At 40.8% G+C, this 22,682-nt stretch overlaps 1 protein-coding gene across 3 annotated transcripts in view; it reads left to right on the forward strand.

Moving 5' to 3' along the window:
* The window catches only part of unc13c (unc-13 homolog C (C. elegans)), a 78,135-nt gene extending 70,809 nt beyond the window's left edge, over positions 1-7,326 (forward strand). For all 3 annotated transcript variants that reach the window (XM_079554562.1, XM_079554563.1, XM_079554564.1), the window contains 4 exons: positions 349-496; positions 2,387-2,479; positions 5,082-5,241; positions 5,793-7,326. In XM_079554562.1, coding sequence (XP_079410688.1) covers positions 349-496; positions 2,387-2,479; positions 5,082-5,241; positions 5,793-6,078 — 687 coding nt within the window. In that variant the 3' untranslated portion in view covers positions 6,079-7,326. The remainder of the gene's footprint in view (positions 1-348; positions 497-2,386; positions 2,480-5,081; positions 5,242-5,792) is intronic.
* Positions 7,327-22,682: the final 15,356 nt, after the last annotated feature.

The raw sequence follows: 22,682 nt of genomic DNA on the forward strand, positions 1-22,682 counted from the left end.
TTTTCTTAATAAGCAGTGTCTAAGCCAGTGCTCCACCTCCACACGTGGGAGTGTTGACAGAATTGGAAGGACAGCCTCGTCTGTCCACAGCACTAAGCCTTATCAGCAGGACAAATGCATTAACGTGCAAGTATGGGGTAGCGTCTGACTGCTGGGTAATTAGATGTAGAAGGGGCACTTACAGCTCTCCCTTGTACTGTCTTTGTCTGCATTTGCTGTGCCGTGTTCACTGCATACCGCCTTGTAATCTCACAGTGTTACAGTGTCGCTAATGACTTTTGCTCAGGCTTTAAAAAGATGTTGAACAAGTACAATGTATTTGAGACATTTATTTTCCTTCTGTTGCAGCAATATTTCCATGCGGGTGGAAACGGACTGAAGAAAAACTTCTTGGAAAAAAGTCCAGATATGAAGTCTCTCAAATACGCACTCAGCCTTTACACTCAGCCTACAGATGCCTTGATCAAGAAATATATATGCACCCAAACCTCTCAAGGTAAGCACCCATAGTTCTAAGTCTTCGTCAGACTTTGGGAAAAGACCAGGATAATGATTACTTAATTAAATATATAAAGTCAAGTGTTATCCACTCTGCATCCATCACAACAGTGCGTTCCCACCTGTTGTGTTGAATTGTTTTTCATTGGACACTTGTTAACATCTTGATAAATTCATAATATGAGTGGAAATGGATAATTTGGAGTTACCTTCTACTCTTTTCAGTGACCCACTGTGTTCATTGTTGCCTTGCTCATCTGGGTGTGTCAGAAGCTCTGTTTTCCTCTGTTTTGGTAATAGCCTGGGGAGTCTGGCATGTTTTGGGATGAATTGGGCTCAGCAGTTGGTGCTGGGAGCCTCTGTTTGTTCATCCTCGCAGAACACAGTGCAGGGAGCAGGCGGGACACATACTGTAGCAGCAGAGAGGGAAAGCCAGCCAAAGGGCCAATCAGAGCCACTGCTTCGCCTGAATGACAGATAGGAACACAATGTGGCTCTGTGCTATTTTCATACGCCGTTGTTTTTTCTGCATTTCCCCCTTCTTTAATTTTACAAGGCTATGTTCGATTTGGTTTGTGTGATGGGACGTTATGGAGTTGTTGAGGTGCTTGATGTGCATTAGGTCATAGTGCAAAAAATGAATGGCATGCAATGGTTTGTTCGTGTCAAGCGCTGAACCACGAACATGTGTTCTTTCATTTGTCAGTGAGAACCATGACATTGTACATCTAAATGAGGCTCCAGCTGACATGTATTCTCCAAAGGAGGACCATATTAACAGCTCATCCGTACATTTATAAGGGTTTGCGTTTGAATAACTGGCCATGGTGCTGCACGGATTGTGTCTTCTTTGTTCTGTAATGCGAAACAAAGCATAATGATTTGCTCAAGGTTTCACATTGACATTTATACACAGTGCGTCATCCTGTACATAATACACTCATATTGGTTATAACATTTTTTATATTAGTTTAATTCATTTACTACTTTAATTGAGTATGTGTATTAAAGAATAAGCTGTTATGTTATAATTTATCTTTTGCAATTGACCCATTTTTCCATTCTGCGGAAAACTGATTATAGATTAAAGTCAACATTGTGTTATTGGTGAAACAGCAACAGCAACCCTCTTCTTCTTTGCCATTGCGAGACGTGGCCAGTAGTCATTCTAAATCTGACAAGATCTGCACCATCTACCACAAGTAGCCCTGTTTTGGGGCAGTGTTAAATAGGCCACCGGATGCTCACAGTCTGTAGGCTTTCAGTGTTCAACATCTGTGTTGCTGCAGCTGTAACATGAGGCGATGTAGTGCTCCCATCATGCATTAGCACCATTGAGACACATGGTCAGCAATCAATTCTAATTGTTTCCTGGCAACAGTGTGTCCTGTGAGACATTATTGGTGATGCTAACACAATTACAGCTAGAGTAGTTCATCTGTAGTTTATGCCTTTGAAAATACATGCTGTGTGGCTTTGGGGTATTGGTAAATTTACAAACTGGAACATTATTATGTATTTATGGCCCACTCTTCATCTGCTTTTGTTTCAGCTTTAGAGACAGAGTTATTTTCTTTCTGACGCTGTGGTTTTTATGTCGCCTCAGGCCAAAGGAAACCCTGGCTTTATTTGTTACTGTGATGCCATAGGGGGTAAAACCAGTCTGCTCCCCTGCTGTTAATCTTGCATTCGGATGCTTTGACACACAAGGTTGTTGTTGTTGTTCCCTCTCCTGCATAATTTTTTCCCAAATAAAAAGGATTTTGTTTTTCGCCTGTCCTCTACTTTCATCTCTATTCTCCCCCTCTCCTCCGTCTCTTCCAACATCTTTGATTCTCACGTAGCCACTTTTCCCAATTCTCTTGTTGCTGTTTTGGTGTGTGTCCAGGTCAGTCCACCAATGGATCGGTGGGGGAGGTGTCGATGCAAGTGAATCTCATCTCTCATCCTGGCACCGGGGAGCACAAAGTCAGCGTCAAGGGTGAGCTTTTGGCATCACACACAGTGTTTTATTAAACCTGCATTTGAATAGGAGCCTACACTGGGAATCAAAACTGCTATGACCAAACATTGGGATTTTGTAAATGGGGTAATTTAGAATGTTGCATTGCATTTGTCAAAACAATATTAAAGAAGAACTAAGTAATTTTACTAAATCCTTTTCGTAATCCCTTGGGGGGTCTTTCATTGCCCCGTGGTATCTCTGTCCAGAAAACCATCCTTGCAACTTTCGATGCACCGGGTTACCACCAGGCTAACGGGCAAAGCTAACTGTGGGCTAGCACCACTTAAACAGCTAAGTTTGAGTGAAAAACATTATCTCCAGTGTGTTATTGGATGTACAATATCCCTCTATCCTTTTGTCTTTTCTATCAGAATAGTATTTACTCTCACGGACAATTAAAGAGTTAGAAAAAACGTAACATGCTACAACACCTGCAGTGGCGCTTCTGGCCTCTAGGGGTATAAGTTACTTAGTTCTGCTTTAAAACAACTCGGTTAACTGCCAGGTCAATACTGTGGTCAATACTGTGTGAGTGGTGTGTGGGTGAGTGGTGTTGGTTGGAGATTTGTGCAGCTGGACTCCTGTTAGTCTACCCCAAGGGCAGCTGTGGCTACTTAGCTGACCACCACGAGTATGGAGTGAATGAAAAATTGTTCTTTCATGTTTTGATTAGGGTTAAGACTGCAGTGAAAATTGACATCTTTTTCTCACTCTCCGGTTGTCATGAAGAGAGTCGCTTCACTAGTTAGTCATCATAATGCTTTACCTGATCAGCTCTCCAATTAAAAGGAAACCATTTACCCACCGTCGACGATAAATGAGGCTATTAGGCCAATTGTCACCATCGAGAGCTGTGATTTAGCTAAGAGATCCTTGAAGTAGCACTAGTGATCAGCTCTGTGCCTCCTACGGTCCTCCATATGCTGCAGTTTTAATTGGCTGCTTCGCACTTAATAGTTGCTATGGTGATTTTGATTTTGTAATAGGCTATACAAGACTTATGTTTTCATGAAGATTGTTTTTTCTATTTCTGTCAATGCGTGTTCATGGAGAATAAGAAAAAAACGTTCAACGAAAAGCCATGCTCCACATCTACTCTAAAGCTGCCAATAAGCCTTAGTCACATGGAGCTCTGTTCGCCATACAGTAGATGTCTCATTCCCTCTGTTGTTGGCGCATTTAAATCTCACCTCCCATAAGTACAACTCCTCCACTGTGTTAGAAGGCAATTTGGTGTTATTATATCAAAAGCCCTTCACAAACAGTTGACATGTTCATAAGTAATCACATTTTTAGGTTGGTTGGGAGAGTGCAATACTAACTGCACATTTTTCAGGCCAAAATTTGCACTTTAAGGCCAGGTAGGGAGAAGTGCAATATCAACCTTTTAACCACCACCTGAACCAAGCACATTTTCTCCAGTTTGGCTTTATCCAAATCTTAAAGGGACTAGATTTAAGTTGTCATTTTAACACTCGCTACTGCCACCTCAGGTCTTACACATAACTGCAAGTTTCTATATGAAGCTCCTGCAAATGACGGTGCTTCAGACCCAACTTTTTGAGTGACAGTGCAGGATTCCCGTTGCGGTGATTAGGTCTGGGCTCATTAGGAAGGGGGTAAAAATGTAATAAACATAATCTAAATTTTTTTAAACTCCGTCTAGTCCCTTTAAAGCTTTTCGAAAAAAGTGTCAAAAAACGAGACGAGTGACGAAAACGTGATGAAAATGTTGCAGAAATGTGACGAAAATGTGATGACAACGCAAGGCAAAACATCCATTTTGATTCGTTTTGTAAGTCTTGGCTTTCGAATGAGGCTGTGACCTTATGGATTTGGGTAAAGCTGAACTAGAGAAAATGCACTCAGTTCAGGCGGGGGTTAAGAGGTTAACTGCACTTTTTTCCAGGCCAAATAGGAAATGTGCAATAGAAAGTTATTAAGAATAGTGCCAAGGGCAAGGTGCAATAGTTACAGCACTTTAAGGCCTTAGGGGATAATGCAGTTTTCCTTCCGTGTGCTGCAACTGTGCAATAACTTCTTTCCCTTAATACTAATGTAAATTGTGAGGATGTGAGAAATGTAAGCTCTGATAGTGATGTGTTTGTATTGATGCCCGTGAAGTCCCAAAAAAAAAAGTTTCTGGGAGACAATAAAGGCTTGTCTTATCTTTATCTCTGGGTGCTGTTGTGAGTGGTATACATAAAGAGAAAGCCACCTGTGTGTTTGTTAAAAAAAAGTGTTTGTCGTATATGGATATAACCCATATATTGCCGCTGTGGCTGCCTAATTAACAAACGTGTGAATCAAAAAAATCCCAAATTGCCATGCTCAAAAACGTATTTATTTCTTCTTAAATGGCTCAAATATGTTCCACAAACACATTCCACAAGCACGGTAAAGAAATGGTTTCCTCATTAGACAGCACCTGTTGATCAACCACGCCTTATATAGAGTTCATACACAGGCAGCACAGATACAACAGGTGGGCTTCCAGAGCGCCCCATGTGGCCAGGAGGAAAACACAAAAATGGCTCCAACAGTCGTTTTTATTTACTCGTTGTGTTCTGTTTTGCAGTGGTCGGGGTGAACAACCTCACGTGGCAGACCAACGCCATGTTCCGGCCGTTTGTGGAGGTCAACGCTGTCGGACCACACCTCGCTGATAAGAAACGTAAATTCAGCACCAAGACCAAGAACAACAACTGGTCACCAAAGTACAACGAAACATTCCAGTAGTAAGTAATACCCGCGTAATTGCTTTTGTTTGGTTGATTGTAAAAAGATCTGTTCAGCCGTCTGTCTGGTTGGTCTTGTGGTGTAAATTTCCCTAAAGTTGAGCCAGAGGAGGTTAGAGTTCTAAGCCTGAGTTGTGGATACAGCGTTGTAATCGATGCTGGCCGGCTGTTAAATAGAGATGTACTCTCTTCAGATTTACACCTCTCATTGTATAGATTTTACAAAGTTGGTAATTGCTGCTGATAATTAGAAAGCAACCAAAAGAAAAAGCTGACCGGGAGGAACAGCTCATTAAAATAGAAACATTCATTTGGCTCACATAAAAGGAAGCAATAGTCTGAGCCTTTGCAATGAGGATGCTTTTTACTGGAGAAATGTCAGCTAGACGGACGCCGCAAGAATCTCCTTTATTCAGACTTGAACAATAGCGAGTGTGAATGACCTGAGGTGTTTTGGGACGTTTTCATGACTTTGACATCCATATTTATATTGACAATGCTTTACATATCATTCAATTTAATACACATTAACACTCTCCTCTTTTTTGCAGTGTTCTGAGTAATGAACATGGTCCCGAGTGCTACGAGCTACATGTCTCAGTGAAGGACTACTGTTTTGCGCGGGAGGACCGCATTATAGGCATGACAGTCATCCCACTGCGTGAGCTGGCAGACTCAGGCAGCTGCTCTGCCTGTTACCCTCTGGTCAAGAGCATCTCTATGGACGAAACAGGCCTCACCATCATGAGGATACTCTCCCAAAGGACCAACGACGAAGTGGCTAAAGAATTTGTGCGTCTAAAGACGGACACACGCTCAACAGAAGAGGTGTCGTAACCATGGGAAATTGCAGTATTAGGAATCAAGAGTTGTCATGTCTTAAGCAAAAGTAAGTAAATGGCTATGAAGCAGTAGCAACAGATGATCAGTCCGGAAAGAGCTGGAATCGGCAGGAGGATTTCCAAAGAATCAGAGCGGAGTCACAAGGGCAGTGAGCGGGCGTGCGAGAGAGAGTTGTGTTTGTTTGTTTGTTTTGTGCATGTGCGTAACATCTGTTGGAATGTTCATTTAAAACTACAGTATGTACAAGTGTTTACTTACCGTATGCTTACTATTAAGTACTATATTCTACAAATTATGTTAATGAGACATGAAATACCTTTTGTACAACATTTAGTCTTTTTGAAATGAGATTCGTTCCAATGAAGTGCCAAACCAGTGAAAAAAGAACAAACCAACATATATGGAATATGGTGAACTTAGTATGTTTGAAAATTTGCTTGATTCTGTTGTCCGGTGTAAGTCCGTTTCTGACGGTGTGGCGTTCTGATTGTTGCAAAGTCTTTCTTTTTGCACCCTCGTTTTGCGTCACGTTCTTCCACATAAGGCACTGTTGTGCATGTCTCTTCTGGGCCATGTGTCTCCCATGATTCCACAGTGACCATCAAGCAGGGTCCTACCCCTTGCCTTCAAACTCTTTGTATTTTAAGTCGTCCTAAAAGATGTTTTTTTAAATGGCGATGACTGCTATGTAAACCTTCATAGGTGTTTGTAATTTTATAATCATGACAACAATGACGACAGCCTCCAGTGCTAACAGTCTAAGCTGAACGGATGGAGAGGGTTCTTTTTCTTTGGATTCACATTCATTGTTTTTGGCCATCAGCTTTCAGCCTTTCTGAATGACCACTGTGAACATGAGCTGTGGAAGGCAAGCTTAGACATCAGTAACAGTATAGTTTTGTTTAGATTTTTACGATAACTTTGTTTCTGATAAACTGCCAAAGTTATATAAAATATTTGTACAAAAGCAGACCATTACTTGGAGATATATATGTACATGTGATTTATTTCATTTACAAAGCTGAATATTTGATTGTTTATAGAGTGGTAATAAGACTTTATTTTTTATTATTTTAGTGTGAAGCTGTAAACAGATACAAGTTGCACATGTTATTTTATCACAGTTCAATCAGCTCTGATCATTTAAATTATTTTTCTTCATGAAGGAAAGAGTCTAACATTTGGAAAATATGCAACATTCCTATGTATTGCACTGATGGCGAATTGTATGTCATGTAAATATATTTAGTGAGATATTGTACAAAAGTCTACTTTTCTTTAATGTGCATAAAGTATGTTCCAATGTGGCAATGTTTTGTGACTTTCTGCAGCTCCACCACATCAAGCCTGTTGAGCTCCACAGTTGCTGAAAAGTCTCCTATTTTCATTATTCAATCGTCTTGTACTTTCAAACAGATAAAAGGATTTATACTCATTAAGAATGTGGAGAATGGCCCAAATTAAACTTGAGGGATGAATTAATTGCTAAGTATAAACAAAATGTTTTATTGCTGCCTTAGGACAATGCAACCTCACTAACTTACATTATGCAAATTATTTATGTGATGCCTTAAGCCCACAACCAAATTAATTATTGGCCCAACTTTGAAAGAATTTTGGATTATTCTGTCCTGAAGCAAAAGTGTTTTAAATTACACCCCCCAAATCTGAAGAACAACCCTACATCTAAAAAACAAGCTACACACTAAGCAGTGTTTGCAAATAGAAAGCCTTCCACTTAGGACCACAGGGAAATACAGACACCTCTTCACTCATTCACTCTCTTGCTGTTTTCCGAGGGGTAACTGGCCAACTATTCAGAGATGGTCAGCGTAAGATGGTTAAATGAACTTGAGAGTACCCTGAGAAAGAGAACCCAGTCTACAGAGGAATATTGTGTCAGACAACCCCAGAAACATGACACAACCTTTACTCACTCAGGCACTAACACTCAAAGATGCCATTACGCAGTAATAACATTTAGTTGTTTCGTTTTTTCATGTACAACCCAATAATCCAAAATGACAATAACCAGAGCCAGAGTGAATAAAACGTCTCCCCAGGACATCTTTGTATCAGAAATGCCACTGACTCTAATTACCTGCACGCGGGTCAGCGCGGCCAGACAGTTAGTCCATCTGTCAGTGTCGCCAGGTCGCCTTTTCTTCACGGCTGTGGTCTGCTCCAAACACCAAAGGGCACAAACAAAACAAGAGATATCTCTGACAACAGACTGACTCACTGCTGAGATAATAGGACAGGCATTGTTGAGCATAAAATACCAAACAACAATCTCTCCACATGGGATTAGGTTCAAATATTCTGAGACATGGCCAGGTTTGTGAAGTGCTCAGTTTGTAATATAAGTTGATTTAAAAGAGGTGATTTGAAGAAAAGTGTTTTACCCAATTTATTTATTTGCCCAAAATACCTTACCCAGCTGATATTGTGTACATCTTTTCTTAATTTACATATATACATTATCATCGGCCTCATGGCACAAATGTAATTATTAGACTAAAATAGAGATTTTTATGTCATTACTCTCAGTGCTGCCTCTTTATAAATCATATAAATAGATCTGTCCTTAATCAGTAAGAACGCTCCCACAATCAAAACACTGTCTATCTTTATGAGGGTTCATGAAGCATTAACATATGAATTATTCCAGTGGTTTTCCCACTTTGCTGGTACTTGGACTTCTTTAGGTGGTACTCATGGCATTTGCAATTTTACTCTTTATTTATATTAGGGAGATCATTTTATTCATTCTTTATAAATGCATTTACGTCAGACCCAGTTAAGTCCTGGTTTGAAATTGATCAAAGCTTGGTGGTAATTGAAAGATCAATATTTTATGTGGTAGTACTTGGAATGTTAAATATTTTGAGGTGGTAGTGGGTGTGAAAAAGTTTGAGAACCACTAACGTAAGCAATCCTGCTGTGATGTAGGTTTTAATGAGAAAAGTAGAATTATTTAGAGCAACATCACTTTGTGTAAAAAATTATATTGCGCTTTACAAGCCTGAGTTGAAGAGATTCTCAAAGCGTTACATTGTAGTCATTACTCGATCACCACATAATCAATGGTGGTGAGCTTCTATTGTAATTACTGCTACACCCTTTTGTGCCAAAAATAAACAATAAATTGTGTGTGTTTAATGGGCAAGTAGAGACAGTGATAGAAAATAATAAAATGGTATGCCAATGAACGAAGTGCATCTGCTGTAAGAACTGTCTTTCAGGGGAAAAGCAACATTAGCCTATAATTCAGTCTTGTAGAGCTGCCAACATACAAAATTACATCAACTTTGACTGTTGTAACCTTGACCTCTCATTTGCATAATGGTGAATTCCTGCTGGAGTTGCACTGCCATCATCTGCAGTGTTTTATAAAGGACAGGCAGAGATGATGAAGCCAACACAATGGTCTCTGACAATTGGCTCCTTCAGATATTAATGTTTATTTGACAAGAGGTGGCCCATTCTGTCAGTGAATATGCAATGTTGATTAAAAAGCTGTTTTTAGGGGAGCACTGACAAGATATCAGAAATCGCTATGCAGTGCTCATCTACCTATGATGTACGGTATTGTGTTTGCCATACAGTCTGGGCCGTGTGTCCTTCAGAGCACATTGTGTGTTGTCTGGAGGGAAGATTGATGGAGGGCACCTCAATTGAGAGATTACTCACTCGCAGCAGCCTCTAGATCAAAATGGGTCCACTGGAAACTTTGGGAATTTAATTTGAGAAGAACTTGATACAAAGCAATCACTACACTCAACTGGATGGTATGTAAGAGCTTTTCAATCATCTGCCGAGTATATGCTCTTAACCTTATGTACACGTATACCCTCATGTGTATGGGGCCTGCGTTAACCCTACTTCAGCTACTTAATGAATTATTAATACTGTATGCATTCAAAGGTCAGAACTAGTTTTCTGGTTCAGTGCATTAATGACAAAATTATAATAATTTCAACAACCATTAACTTATAACATGTACTACATTACATTTTCAAAATGACGCTTTAATACACTGTGAAAGACCAATGAACCATGTAACCACGGCAAAATGTGGCCAAATGTTAAACTATTAGCAATTACACATAATTAGTGATGGCAAAGAACTCCCCAGCACTGTTCCGCACTCTTGCCTCACAGCAAGAAGGATCTTGGTTCGATTTTGCTCTGTGCTCATTTAAAAAAAAAAAAAAAAAAAAAGTGAAAACTAAAACATTTTGTGATGTATATTCCTTGACTAACATCATTTACTCCATTGAAAACTGTCATATTATTTTTCTCTCCTAAGTAGTTCCCCCACAGCCTCGTGTCCACCGCGTCTGGGACAAACCTCAGTCTCCTTCATCTCCCTGCGGCTCTCCTCTCTCCTCTCCATCACCGCTGTCTGGTGCCCCTCCGCTCTCCCTCTGTGTACTTTAATAAATCATCAGCACCTTTCGTCTGGGGAGGACTGTGTACACTTACTTGGCCCATATACAGTATGGGCTCCAGCTTCACCATTCAGGATATTTGCAGGTTGTTTCCTCATTATGTAAATAAAGCCCATGTTGGAATATTTTCACTCATGGCACATCGATCATTTTAACTTGGTTCCCAAGTTTATTGAAGTTAAAACACTACTACGTTAGATTTATGTGACTCCAATGGAGTACTGACTGCTATAGCTACTCTTGCTTGGTACTGCATTACTGGATTTCGATCTGAGCAGAAAAACTTAATGGATCTCAAGTGGAGAGATTACAGACAAGAATCCCCACCAAGAAAATAGAAAAAAGAAAAAGGAATATGAAAATATATAATAACCATCAAGGCACAAGCCGTTAATAACCCAGAACCTGCAACAGCACCACTTGGGAATAAAATATATGTATACATGAACAAAAAACTGGACAAGAAAATACATTAAGGAAAGATAATCTTCATCACAATGTTATTTCAACCAAAATCAAAAGCAAGTTTGAACTAACTCACTGAAGCCCGTGGTGCCATCTTGATTGATTTGAAATCCGAACTACTGTCATTGACTTACTCACTATAATGAGACACATCACATGTGTCACTGCAAACCTGTATCTTTGGTTCACACCTGAAGATGTAGAGGAGGACAAAGTCCCACTGAATGAAAACTCGAGCCTGACCAGCCATCGGTTGTGTAGCACAGAACTCTGGAGCTGGATAGTTTGTTCTATAGTGTTCTATCTGACTTTGAACAGGTTTTCTGAGTGTTTTCCCTTCACAGGGCTTGGATAAAACAGTACCTATATAGCCCCCAGTCTGATGCTCCAGCAAGGCTTAAGAGACAGCAGGCTATAGTTTTACTACCACTAGTACAGGTGTAAATTAGCATTTTGCCAAAACATCAAGCATCTTTTCATCTTGGTGAATGTGTTGCTGCACTGTCCATATGCAAAAAAAAGCATACCATACTACGCCATAATGACTCTGCTGCTGCTTCTACTGTACCACAGTAACTGCATCTTCCAATGCTGTTCAACAATAAATGTCCCATATTTGTACTAAGCCTCAACCTCTTGAGAGCAAGTTTAAAATCTGTGCACGGCTGCTGCTACTGCTGCCTCTACTGATCCAATGATAATAAAATTGTAACTGGTATATTCCTACTTTTGTCCCTCAAAATTACCTTCTTGAATTAAAAAGTATATTTTAATAATTTAGTCACCAAATTAAATCACCTATAACCATCTTAAAATGGTCACATTTATATAGAGCTTTTCTACCTACATTAAGCGTTGAAATGCTTCTTTGTGTGTCCATAAGGAGGCACCTTGGTACGGCTCTCTTGTCTCACAGCAAGAAGCTCCTGGATTCAGTCCATAGATATAAGATAGAAGAGATAACCAGTGTTCCATTCAGCCACATAGTTATGATCCCGAGTGTTCTTTGAAATTAACATGGCTGCAATCTCTGCCTCCTGTTCCTTAAAATGGAAAGGGCATAGATTTAGGCTTAAAAAAAAACAAAAACATTTGGAGCCAGGCTTTAAAGCAGTGCTAGGGAGGTGTAAAGTCACCATTGGAATCCTGTTTACCAAATGTCATTTAGAGTCGCCCCTGGCCACCAGGGGATGGTACCACAGCAATGTCAGCTCCCTGCCATGAGGACCAAAGAGAAGGGCTTTCCTCGCCCATTGGTTTAGTACTTGGGTCCTTGGTTCAACCTTCTGGTTTAGCCTTCCACAAAAAACATGCACAATATGAATGAGTGTATTGTGTTCATATGTTAATATGCACTATCCTGACTAAATAAACAAAACAGGCATATTTGAAAAACCACAAAGTTGGTGAGTCAGTCAGCTGCAGTATTGGTATTGCTCTTACACTTATTAGCCATTGCAGTGGTGACCGCAGCTGCAGCCCCAGGACTTGAGCCCGCCTGTTTTGCCTCTGATAGATGATCCGCTGAACTGAACTGTGACGCTGGCTTTTCCCCGTTAGTGCGCTGTCGTGGCTAACAACTGGATAATTGCTTCTGCCGCTTGACAGTTTTATGGGAAACACACATGACAACAAGAGAAGAGGCGCAAAAAACATTATTTATACCCTTTGTGCAATATAGTCATCCGGGGTGTTCTTTCCGGCTGAATGCACCAAATCGCTTTCAGGAGCCTTTGATTAAACTGAATGGGCTTCTTTGGACACACCTGATTGCTTACAGGTAACTATATCATTTACACAAAACCCTACATTTAAAAGCTGAGGCTGTCTTTTCTCTATTAAAATGGCTAAAATGTAAGACTCAAGCCACAAAGCATGAAAACCCATTTGCCACCCTTTATATCAATAATGTAGCATTGTTATTTTGTATTCGCCTCCAGTTTAAAGCCCAGGCACTATTTACTCATGCAAGTAAACGGATTCTGTTAGAGTCTTGCTTGTGACCCATTGGGAGAAGAACTGTGCTGTTATTTCTGTTATTTTCTGAACTGAAGTGAATGATATTGGCACAAAAAAACAAGCAATTTTTGACCCACTTTTTTTTATAAAGCATTTTTAACATTTTGGGAGTTAAGTAGACTTTTTTTTAATGTTTTTATTCCAGAGCTACAGCGACACAGTTGGCCCCTCTGTAAGAAACCAGATGATGTGCTGTCAAACACTCATTTCCATTTCCGTATGGCTTCTCATCTCAGTGGTAGAAGTGCGTGGGAGGAGCAGCACAATATGCACATCGATTTAGCGAAGGATCTGCCACAGAGGTAACAGCAGCGCTCCTTTTACATTGAACAAAAATCAACAAGGCTCAGAGCTGAGTGCACTGCAGGTATAGTGGGAGTGAGAGCGGGAGGGGTGCAGCAAAGAGTAGAGGCACAGACCATCTGCTCACGTGTAATTACGGCTTGGTGCCTCACTTGGACCTCTCCATTCTAGCTGTGATTCGCGGCACCCTGACTAACCTATAGCTCACAGCCAAGAGGTTCTCCCTGCCTACTCCGCTGCTTTCCACTCAACTGCCAATTAATTAATGCAATAAAAGTATGCGCAGTCATTTGGGAGTGCAACTGTGGATGCAAGCCAAAGTGGAGGCTGGATGCCCACTTATTCATTTTTGGGAAGTGTTTTGAAAAAAGTAAATGAAATAAATAGAATTAGACGCATTACACAGCACTGGTGTTTATTGCTGCTTCTTCGGAAACCAAACAGGTTTTATGCTGCTTCATGAAACCAGTGGCTCTGTGGTTAAAGCTGTCAGCACATAATCAAAGGTTAGAGGGTTGATCCTTGAATAATCCTTGACTTCACCAATGTTCTTATGTCTTAGTTCTCAGTCATCCACAAATTCTCAATCTTAGATATTGAGATATTTTCAGACATTGTTGGCTGGATAGGATTGACTGAGTTATGGGGACATAACACTTCTTTCTTCCAAAAACAACATTTTCAATGAAAATTGAAAATGGCAACGCAGTTATTGAATACAACTGAACAGATGGAGGCATGAGCTCAACTATATTTAATCAAGCAATCAATCAATCAATCAATCACACTTTATTTATAAAGCGCTTTTCATACCGAAAGGTATCACAAAGTGCTTTACAGATTACAACATTTAAAACAATGCGCCTGGGACAACCTCCCATATATATATATTTTATATATTAGGATTAAATAAATAGATTAGTCAGTTAAAAGCTAAGATAAAAAGGTGGGTCTTGAGCCTACTCTTAAAAACATGAACGTTCTCTGCAGCCCTGAGCTCCTCCGGCAGGTCGTTCCAGAGGCGAGGGCCGTAATATTGGAAAGACGCCTCACCATGAGTCTTTTTGTTGACTTTAGGAATAACTAGGAGACCCCTGCTGGAGGAGTGAAGGGGCCGTGAAGGTTTGTAAGGTAAAAGCAGTTCTGAAAGATAAGAAGGACCAAGACCATTAAGACATTTATGCAGCGATTCTAAAACCGGTGTAATGTGGTCCCGCCTCCTGGTCTTCGTCAGGACACGAGCTGCTGAATTTTGTAAAAGTTGTAGACCTGAGATACTCTTTTTGGGAAGATCAGAAAGCAGAGCATTACAGTATACTTGATACGACTGGTGATAAAAGCATGCATTAGCGTCTCCGTGTTGGCCCGAGAGAGAATGGGGCGAACTCTGGCTATGTTCTTTAGATGGTAAAAACCTATCTTTGTGATATTCTTAATGTGTGGAATAAACGCCAGCTCAGAGTCAAAGATCACACCCAGGTTCTTCACCTCTGAGGAAGGATTCATAGATAGTGACTGTAGTTTGGGTAAAAGTCCCTCTCTCTGGGCCTCAGGGCCGATGATTAACATTTCACTTTTGTCCTGGTTAAGCTGGAGAAAGTTTTCTGCCATCCAGAATTTGATATCTAAAATGCAGTTAAAAAGTGCATCTATTGGCTTGGTGTCATCTGGAGACATGGAGATGTATAACTGTGTATCATCAGCATAACTGTGAAAATTGACCCCGTGTCTTCTGATGACATCACCAAGAGGGAGCATATACAGATTCAAAAGCACTGGGCCTAAAATTGAACCCTGGGGCACACCACATGTAATTCCATGCACCTTAGAGGAGCAAGTATCCACACTCACCATGAATGTCCTGTCTGTGAGGTAGGAAGTAAACCATTTGTGTACAGCATCTGAGAGGCCGATGTGTTTTAAACAAGTTAAAAGAATAGTGTGGTCGACTGTATCAAAGGCAGCGCTCAGATCCAGAAGAACCAACACTGTGACCTTCTGTGAGTCATAATTTAATCTAAAGTCATTTAAAATCTTTAAAGGAATAGGCCACCGTTTTTACATACTAAGATATGTTCTTACCTAACCTTAGTCGAGTGAATATATACCCGTCTGGTCTTTGTCCGTGCGCTCTGTCACGCAAAACGGAGCACATACGCAGCCCCTCCCACGTGTCATATAGCTCCAAAAAAGCTCACAATAGAAGCTACCAAGCTCTTCCACGTGTTCCCTATTTAAATAAAGTTACGTGAAGTGTTTTCATGCAAAGTATATTTACACAGAAATGTAACATGTCGATTTTATAAGCAGATAAAAAGGGGTACTATATTGTGAGGCGTAATGATACAGGAGCACAACGTCCGCGCAGTAACTCCTAAAGACTTCCCCCGCTCACTTCCGTCAATAGAAGCTGCGTGACTTGTAGAGAGCTAGCAGAGAACAGTTGAAGAAGCGTCGATAACTTGTGAACAATGCCTATTACGTGCATCGTGCCGGGCTGTGATAACAAGCAGAAAGTATATAGTGCAGTAATGTTTCACAGATTTCCAACTCACCCCGAACGACGACACAGGACTCAGGACCTCTACCATGAGGTAGGAATGCGCAGCACTCTCCGAAAATATATTTTCTGCTTGTTGCAAAAGGCTCTCTACAAGTCACGCAGCTTCTATTGACGGAAGTGAGCGGGGGAAGTCTTTAGGAGTTACTGCGCGGACGTTTTGCTCCTCGTATCATTACGCCTCACAATATAGTACCCCTTTTTATCTGATTATAAAATCGACATGTTACATTTCTGTGTAAATATACTTCGCATGAAAACACATCACGTAACTTTATTTAAATAGGGAACACGTGGAAGAGCTTGGTAGCTTCTATCGTGAGCTTTTTTGGAGCTATATGACATGTAGGAGAGGCTGCGTATGTGCTCCGTTTGCGTGACAGAGCGCACGGACAAAGATCAGACGGGGATATATTAAATTAAACTAAGGTTAGGTAAGAACATATCTTAGTATGTAAAAACGGTGGCCTATTCCTTTAAGAGGGCGGTCTCGGTGCTGTGGTTTACCCTAAAGCTGGACTGGAATTTCTCAAGGACATTCTGTGCAGTAATAAAATCATTAAGTTGGATAAAGACAAGTTTTTCTAAAATTTTGCTTAAAAATGGTAAGTTGGATACTGGTCTGAAATTTTTAAAATCTTTACAGTCCAAATTGCTCTTCTTCAACAGGGGCCTCACCACCGCCCCTTTAAACGCAGCCGGGAAGACCCCCGTCTGAAGAGAGCAATTCATCATGTTTAGTAGCTTGTATCTAAATGATCCATAAAATGTTTTAAAAAACAGGGTTGTCCAAAAGACATGTGATGGGCCTCACTGAGGAGAAAACTTTATCTAGCATCTCAGCATTAACCAGGACAAAACTGTCCAGTGTTTCCTCTGGAACAAATAGACCATCAGATGTATTTAGAACCGTGTTAATTTGGGTTGATAAAATATTACATTTGATAGTGTCTATCTTTCCTCTGAAGTGGTCTGCAAACTCCTCACAGAGGGCATCTGTGGGGTTAAAGGGAGTTTTGTTTAAATTAGGGTTTAAAACATTTTCTATCGTTGAGAATAAGACTTTTGGGTTATTTTTATGATTGGTGATTATTGTGGAAAATAATTTGTTTCATGCATTTCTAATTACTGTATTGTAGGTCTTTTGTTGGGCACGGAATATTTGATAATTTATCGTTATTTTGCTTTTCCTCCATCTCCTCTCGGCCTTCCTGCAATTTCTCTTAAGTTGTTTTAGCTCCCTGTTTCTCCAAGGGGGAAGGGGTTTAGGATTAATCTTTTTAAGTTTGAACTGTATTTAGTGGTGTTAATCTGTTAAGCTATTTAACAAACAAATTGGTGCAAAGTGCATTTATAACTATTCAGCTTTGAGTATTTTAGGAACTCATTCATTATTCATGTCACTTGTAAACAGTAACTAAACAGATTTTATAGTGCCATGTATATAGTAAAACTAATAAAGCAAAAGGGGCATAAAGCATTGCCTTTAAGAGTTTAACATTTGCTGTACACAGTTGTGTATGCACTACATCGTGGTCACCCCATTGTGTAGGGGTGTCCGAATGTCCATCCATCCATCCATCCATCCATCCATCCATCCATCCATCCATCCATCCATCCATCTTAAATCACTCTGCACCAGCCCCCATGGCTCCTCCTGCAGGTGGTGGGTCCACAGAAGGACGGTCTCACGATTCAAGCTGAGCCTGTTGGTCTCTCATAAAGGGCTTCTGAACCGCTCTCTGTTAGACCCATCACCCACGACCCGTTTGCCATGGGACACCTACCAGAGGTACGAAGCCCCTGACAACACAGCTCCCAGGATCATTCAGGGGCTCAAACCCCTCCACCACGTTAAGCTGGCAGTTCCAGGAGGGGTGTGTCCGAATGTCCAGAGAGAAAAAAGTAGTGCATCCAAATGTTTTTCCAAGTCTAAGTTCAAGCTGACTGCTTGAACTTAACACAATACAAATGAGTAAAAACAGTGGTTTAAATCACGTGTTGCATATTTTTCATGAATAAAGTTCTTGAATATAAATGGTTACAGTGAAAACTTGCTGATGTCAGCTGCCTCCCTTAGCTTGAGCTGTTCAATGATCGATAGCTTTGTCTCTCTGGTAAAAAGGCAATAATCCAAGCAGTTTTCATCAATCATGACAAATCCATGTGAAATCAAACGTATCTGATATTTATCCATAAATATTCCACCGCCTCTTGAATTTGGTCAGTCCTTATCGCAAAAATACATTGTTCCCGGAGTTTAGCGAACTTACAGCAGACTTTTTGAAAATGTGAGTACTTGCGGGAGTACCCGGCCCCACTATGAAAATATTCAAAATCGACAAGTGGGACAAACAGGTGATTAACTGTATTTCAAGTAGGAGTAACATCCTAAGCCATCAGACTTTAGCACTTACATCTAACAAGAAAATAGAGCTACAGAGGGCGTGAAATATTTCTGATGTGAATGTGGCAAAGGGAGTGAAAAGAATGAAAGTGCTCAGCTACTAAAGTGGTGATTGCCTAGAAGACATTGAGGTGGTTATAGCAAAGTGGACAACAAGATGGATTTGCAGCTGAGAGGATGTTAGAACAAAGGAAAGAAGCACATTAATGTTGTTTAGTTAATGATGGGGCAGAGGCCAGTGGGAGTTGTTGACATGATCATTGCAGGCCTGATTGCTAAAGTGGCATTGCGAGTGTAAAAATGCAAGTTTCGCTGAAGTACAGGGATGCAGAAGAGTCAGGGAGTTGGTTTTGCTGCTGAAATAGGAACAGGTACAGGCCATGGGTCGCTGCCTCAAAGTGAAGACATAGCTGAATGACACTAAAGAAGTGAAAAGTTGGACAGTTTGACGGTGGAGTAAAGGAGAAAGGAAATGACCACTTGTGAAGGGGTCAGGATGGTGGGGGATAAGAAATATTTTTTCTGTTTTGAAGCCATGCAACCTCATTACAATTGCAGCAGAGTGAAAAATGCCACTTCTTACCTTTAATCCCACATTTATATTGGTGATTTTACCATTTTAACCAAACATTACTGTCTGTTTTATGACATATTGCATCTTACCTAGCTATTTCTGTGAGAAATAGCCTATTTACTGTGTGTTATTGTACCTGCGTTCCTATTATGATTCCCGTTAGTGTTTTCCGTCAAGGCTAAGGAAACACCATGGCCAGACTAGCCATAATGGACTGACGGCACATAAAATTTGGTGTCATCTCTGCACTGTCACACACGCCTGGCAAAGATGACATAAAGGAGATGCTTGTACACACTTGGTGGCTCCCAAATCTCCCAAATCCAGCAGCAGGCGAGCGACATTACTTCATAGACTGGAACATAATCTAATAGGCAGTCGCTGGGCCATGGCTGTGACGGTCCAGCGATTAATCATAATCACAGAAGTGTCACTTTCGCAATAGATTCCAGTCACCAATTACCACATTAGCAGGTATCGGCGTTACATTGTATATGCATAAGGTTTATCTGGAAGGGTGTGTGCAAATGGTATGACATTTAGCTTTGGGTAAGTTGTCTGAATTGCAAATATGAGCTATGACAATAAATCCAGCACCATTCTTGCTAGTGGCCACTTTCTCCCGCACAGACCATCAATAATAACTAGGCAGGGGACCAAGCGCCCCATGTGTAGACCTCAGCATTATGCTGCGCGCGGCTGTCCCTGTCTGAGTGCATGAGAGGAGAGGAAAGCCCTGCAGCAGATGGGCAATAGCGGCATAGCACAGCTATCCACCAAACGCTTTAAGTGTCACTGGGTCACTAAGGGGACATGTGGAGCTCAAACATCCCCAATCTCTCTTTACAACATCCACATGATGCCTCTATAGATAGTGCTAAATCTTAACTAATGAACCCGAGAGACAAGTGTTGATGTTTGTTTATTTTTATTGAGATGGTTTTGTGTTTTGATGTGAAACTTTATAGACATTAAGGTCTCAGTATCGTATGGGTCTGTGAACTTACTTCTTAACAAAATAGTCATTAATTTGACATGGTTAAACATATCATAAAAATACAATACAAAAAGATTAAGAGTAAAAAAAGAAAAACAACAACAATATTCACAAAATAAACTAATATCAATAATACATTTGCACACCGTCAAAGGTAGACTGCCCTGGCATGGCGGGTCAGCACAGTTCAGGGAGAAAGATCGTAATGAATGAATTGTCAATCTTTGCACATTTTGCTAAAGAACATTCTGCCTCTGGGTAAAAACAAATCATACTGCTATGTTTGGCCAGATACCATACTGGCCAGCCTGTTTTTTTCCTGTTACTAAAACAATCCATTAGATACTGTGGAGATGTTGCTGGCATTTTCCTAAAAGGTCAACAAAAGGCCAAGCAAGGTATATTTATGGGTGCATTTAAACATTGGACTTTTTTTTGTCAATATTCTCCTGTATACAAACTTTTGTCTCTAAACTAGAGTAAGGGAACTGATTATGACTGATGATCCCTTTTGTAAGTGCAATCCATGGACTTACAGAGCTGTACCTGGTGATATCTCCATGCATTTCCTTGCATTTTTTTGAGGGAACATTTTGCATTCTGTTCACATGATTTTTGTTCCATCCATTGTGAAGTTCATAGTTGAAATCAATAAAAGCTCTAATATCTTTTGAAGCATATAGTTATCTGTCTCTATTCTTCCATTATGTCAAAAATGAGGGGGTGTTTGTTTGTTGCTCCTTTATTATTCTCAAAACGTTTAATCCATGTAAACCATGCAGCCCTGGTCACCTTCAGGCGCTTTCTTATCACGTCCATGGTCACATTTTCTTCCCTGTGTGGTTTAGCATCCAAGTCACCCTCAACAACTCAATACTAAGACAGAGCCCAAGTTCGAGTCACAAAGGAGTCGGACCTGCAAACTAATCCTTGCCTAAGAAAAGTACAAGTTCTCAATTAATGACTTCTGACAGCATTTAACTATCATTGAATTTCAAACCATCAACGTCAGCTGAGAAATGTATTCAGGGGTGCGTAGTACCAGGAACTTGAGAGTTGTGACTTGAGTTCTAGTCCTTGGATCCACAAGTCCACCCATCCATCCATTTTCTTCTTGTTTTATCCGGGGCTGAGTCACGGAGGCAGCGGTCTAAGCAGAGATGCCCAGACTTCCCAATCCACGCACAGTCCCACACCTTTTTCAGCTGTTCAGGGGATACTCCGAAGCGACTCCAGGCTATAGTCCCTCCAGCGTGTCCTATGTCTTCCACAAGGCCTCATCCCATTAAGACAGTGTCCAAACTTTTTTCATGGGGGGCTGAATACTGAAGCGTACACAGGGTGAAGGGCCATAGATCGGTGGTTAGTGCCGCAAAGCCTTTGACTAGCAGAGGTTTTAATTGCGCCCCACACCTTTATTTATGCTCAAAACCTTCATGCCAGCTCTGTCTCACAGCACAAGGTTAGTTGTTTGGTTAGAATTGTGTAGAATTATTACATTTCAAATAAAAAGGACTACAGTGCCTCTCGTTAGTATTCATACACCTTGAACTTTTGCACATTTTGTCATGTTTACAACCCTAAACATAAAGATTTTATTTAGATTTTTTTACTGAACGTTCACACACAAGTAACAGACAACTGTGAAGTGAAAGCAAAATGATACATGATTCTGTTATTTTTTTGAAAATAGAAAAGTGAAAAGTGGGACTTGCATAAGTATTCATACAGCATGAATTAATACTTTGTGCAACCCCCTTTTGCTGCAATAACAGCAGCAAGTCTCTTGGGGTATGACTGTACAAGATTTGCACATCTAGAAACTGAAATTTTAGCCCATTCCTCTTTACAAAACAACTCAAGCTCTGTCACATTAGAAGGAGAACGTTTGTGAACAGCAGTTTTCACATTATTCCACAGATTTTCAATAGGATTTAGGTCAGGACTTTGACTGGGCCATTCTAACACATTAATATGTTTGTCTTTAAACCATTCCATTGTAGATTTAGCTTTGTGTTTAGGGTCATTGTCCTGCTGGAAGGTGAATCTCCGCCCCAGCCTCAGTTCTTTTGCTGACTGCAGCAGGTTTTCCTCCAAAATGTCTCTATATTTGGCTCCATCCATCTTCCCAACTATTCTTACAGTCTCCCCAGTCCCCGCTGAGGAAAAGCAGCCCCACAGCATGATGCTCCCCTCACCATATTTGACACTGGGGATGGTGCACTCAGGCCGATGAGCAGTGTCAGGTTTGCTCCATACATAACGTTTTGCATTTGGGCCAAAAAGTTCAATTTTTGTCTCATCTGACCAAAGCTCCTTCTTCCACATGGAGCTGTGTCCTCCATATGACTTCTAGCAAACTTCAAACGGGATTTTTTTATGGCCTCCTCCTTCCACTCGTCCATGAAGGCCAGATTTGTGAAGAATACGACTTATAGTTGTCCCATGTACAGTTTCCCCCAGCTCAGCGGCAGGACTTCGCAGTTCCTCCAGAGTTATCATGGGGCACTTGGTTGCCTTTCTGACCAGTGTTCTCTTTGTTCGCTCTGATATTTTAGGTGGACTACCACGCCTTGGTAAGTTGGCAGTGGTGCTATTCTCTTTCCATTTCCGAACAATGGATTGAACAGTGCTCCGGGAGATGTTCAAATCTTGGGAAATCTTTGTATAACTTAATGCTGCTTTAAACTTCTCCACAGCTTTATCCCTGACCTCTCTGGTGCTCCTTGACCTTCATTATGCTGTTCAGTGACCAACACACTCCGACCACAGCTCTGAGGGCCTGAAAGAACAGCTGTAATTATACTGAGAGTAGATTA

This window comes from Gobius niger (assembly GCF_951799975.1).
Source record: "Gobius niger genome assembly, chromosome: 4".
NCBI classification, from domain to species: domain Eukaryota; kingdom Metazoa; phylum Chordata; class Actinopteri; order Gobiiformes; family Gobiidae; genus Gobius; species Gobius niger.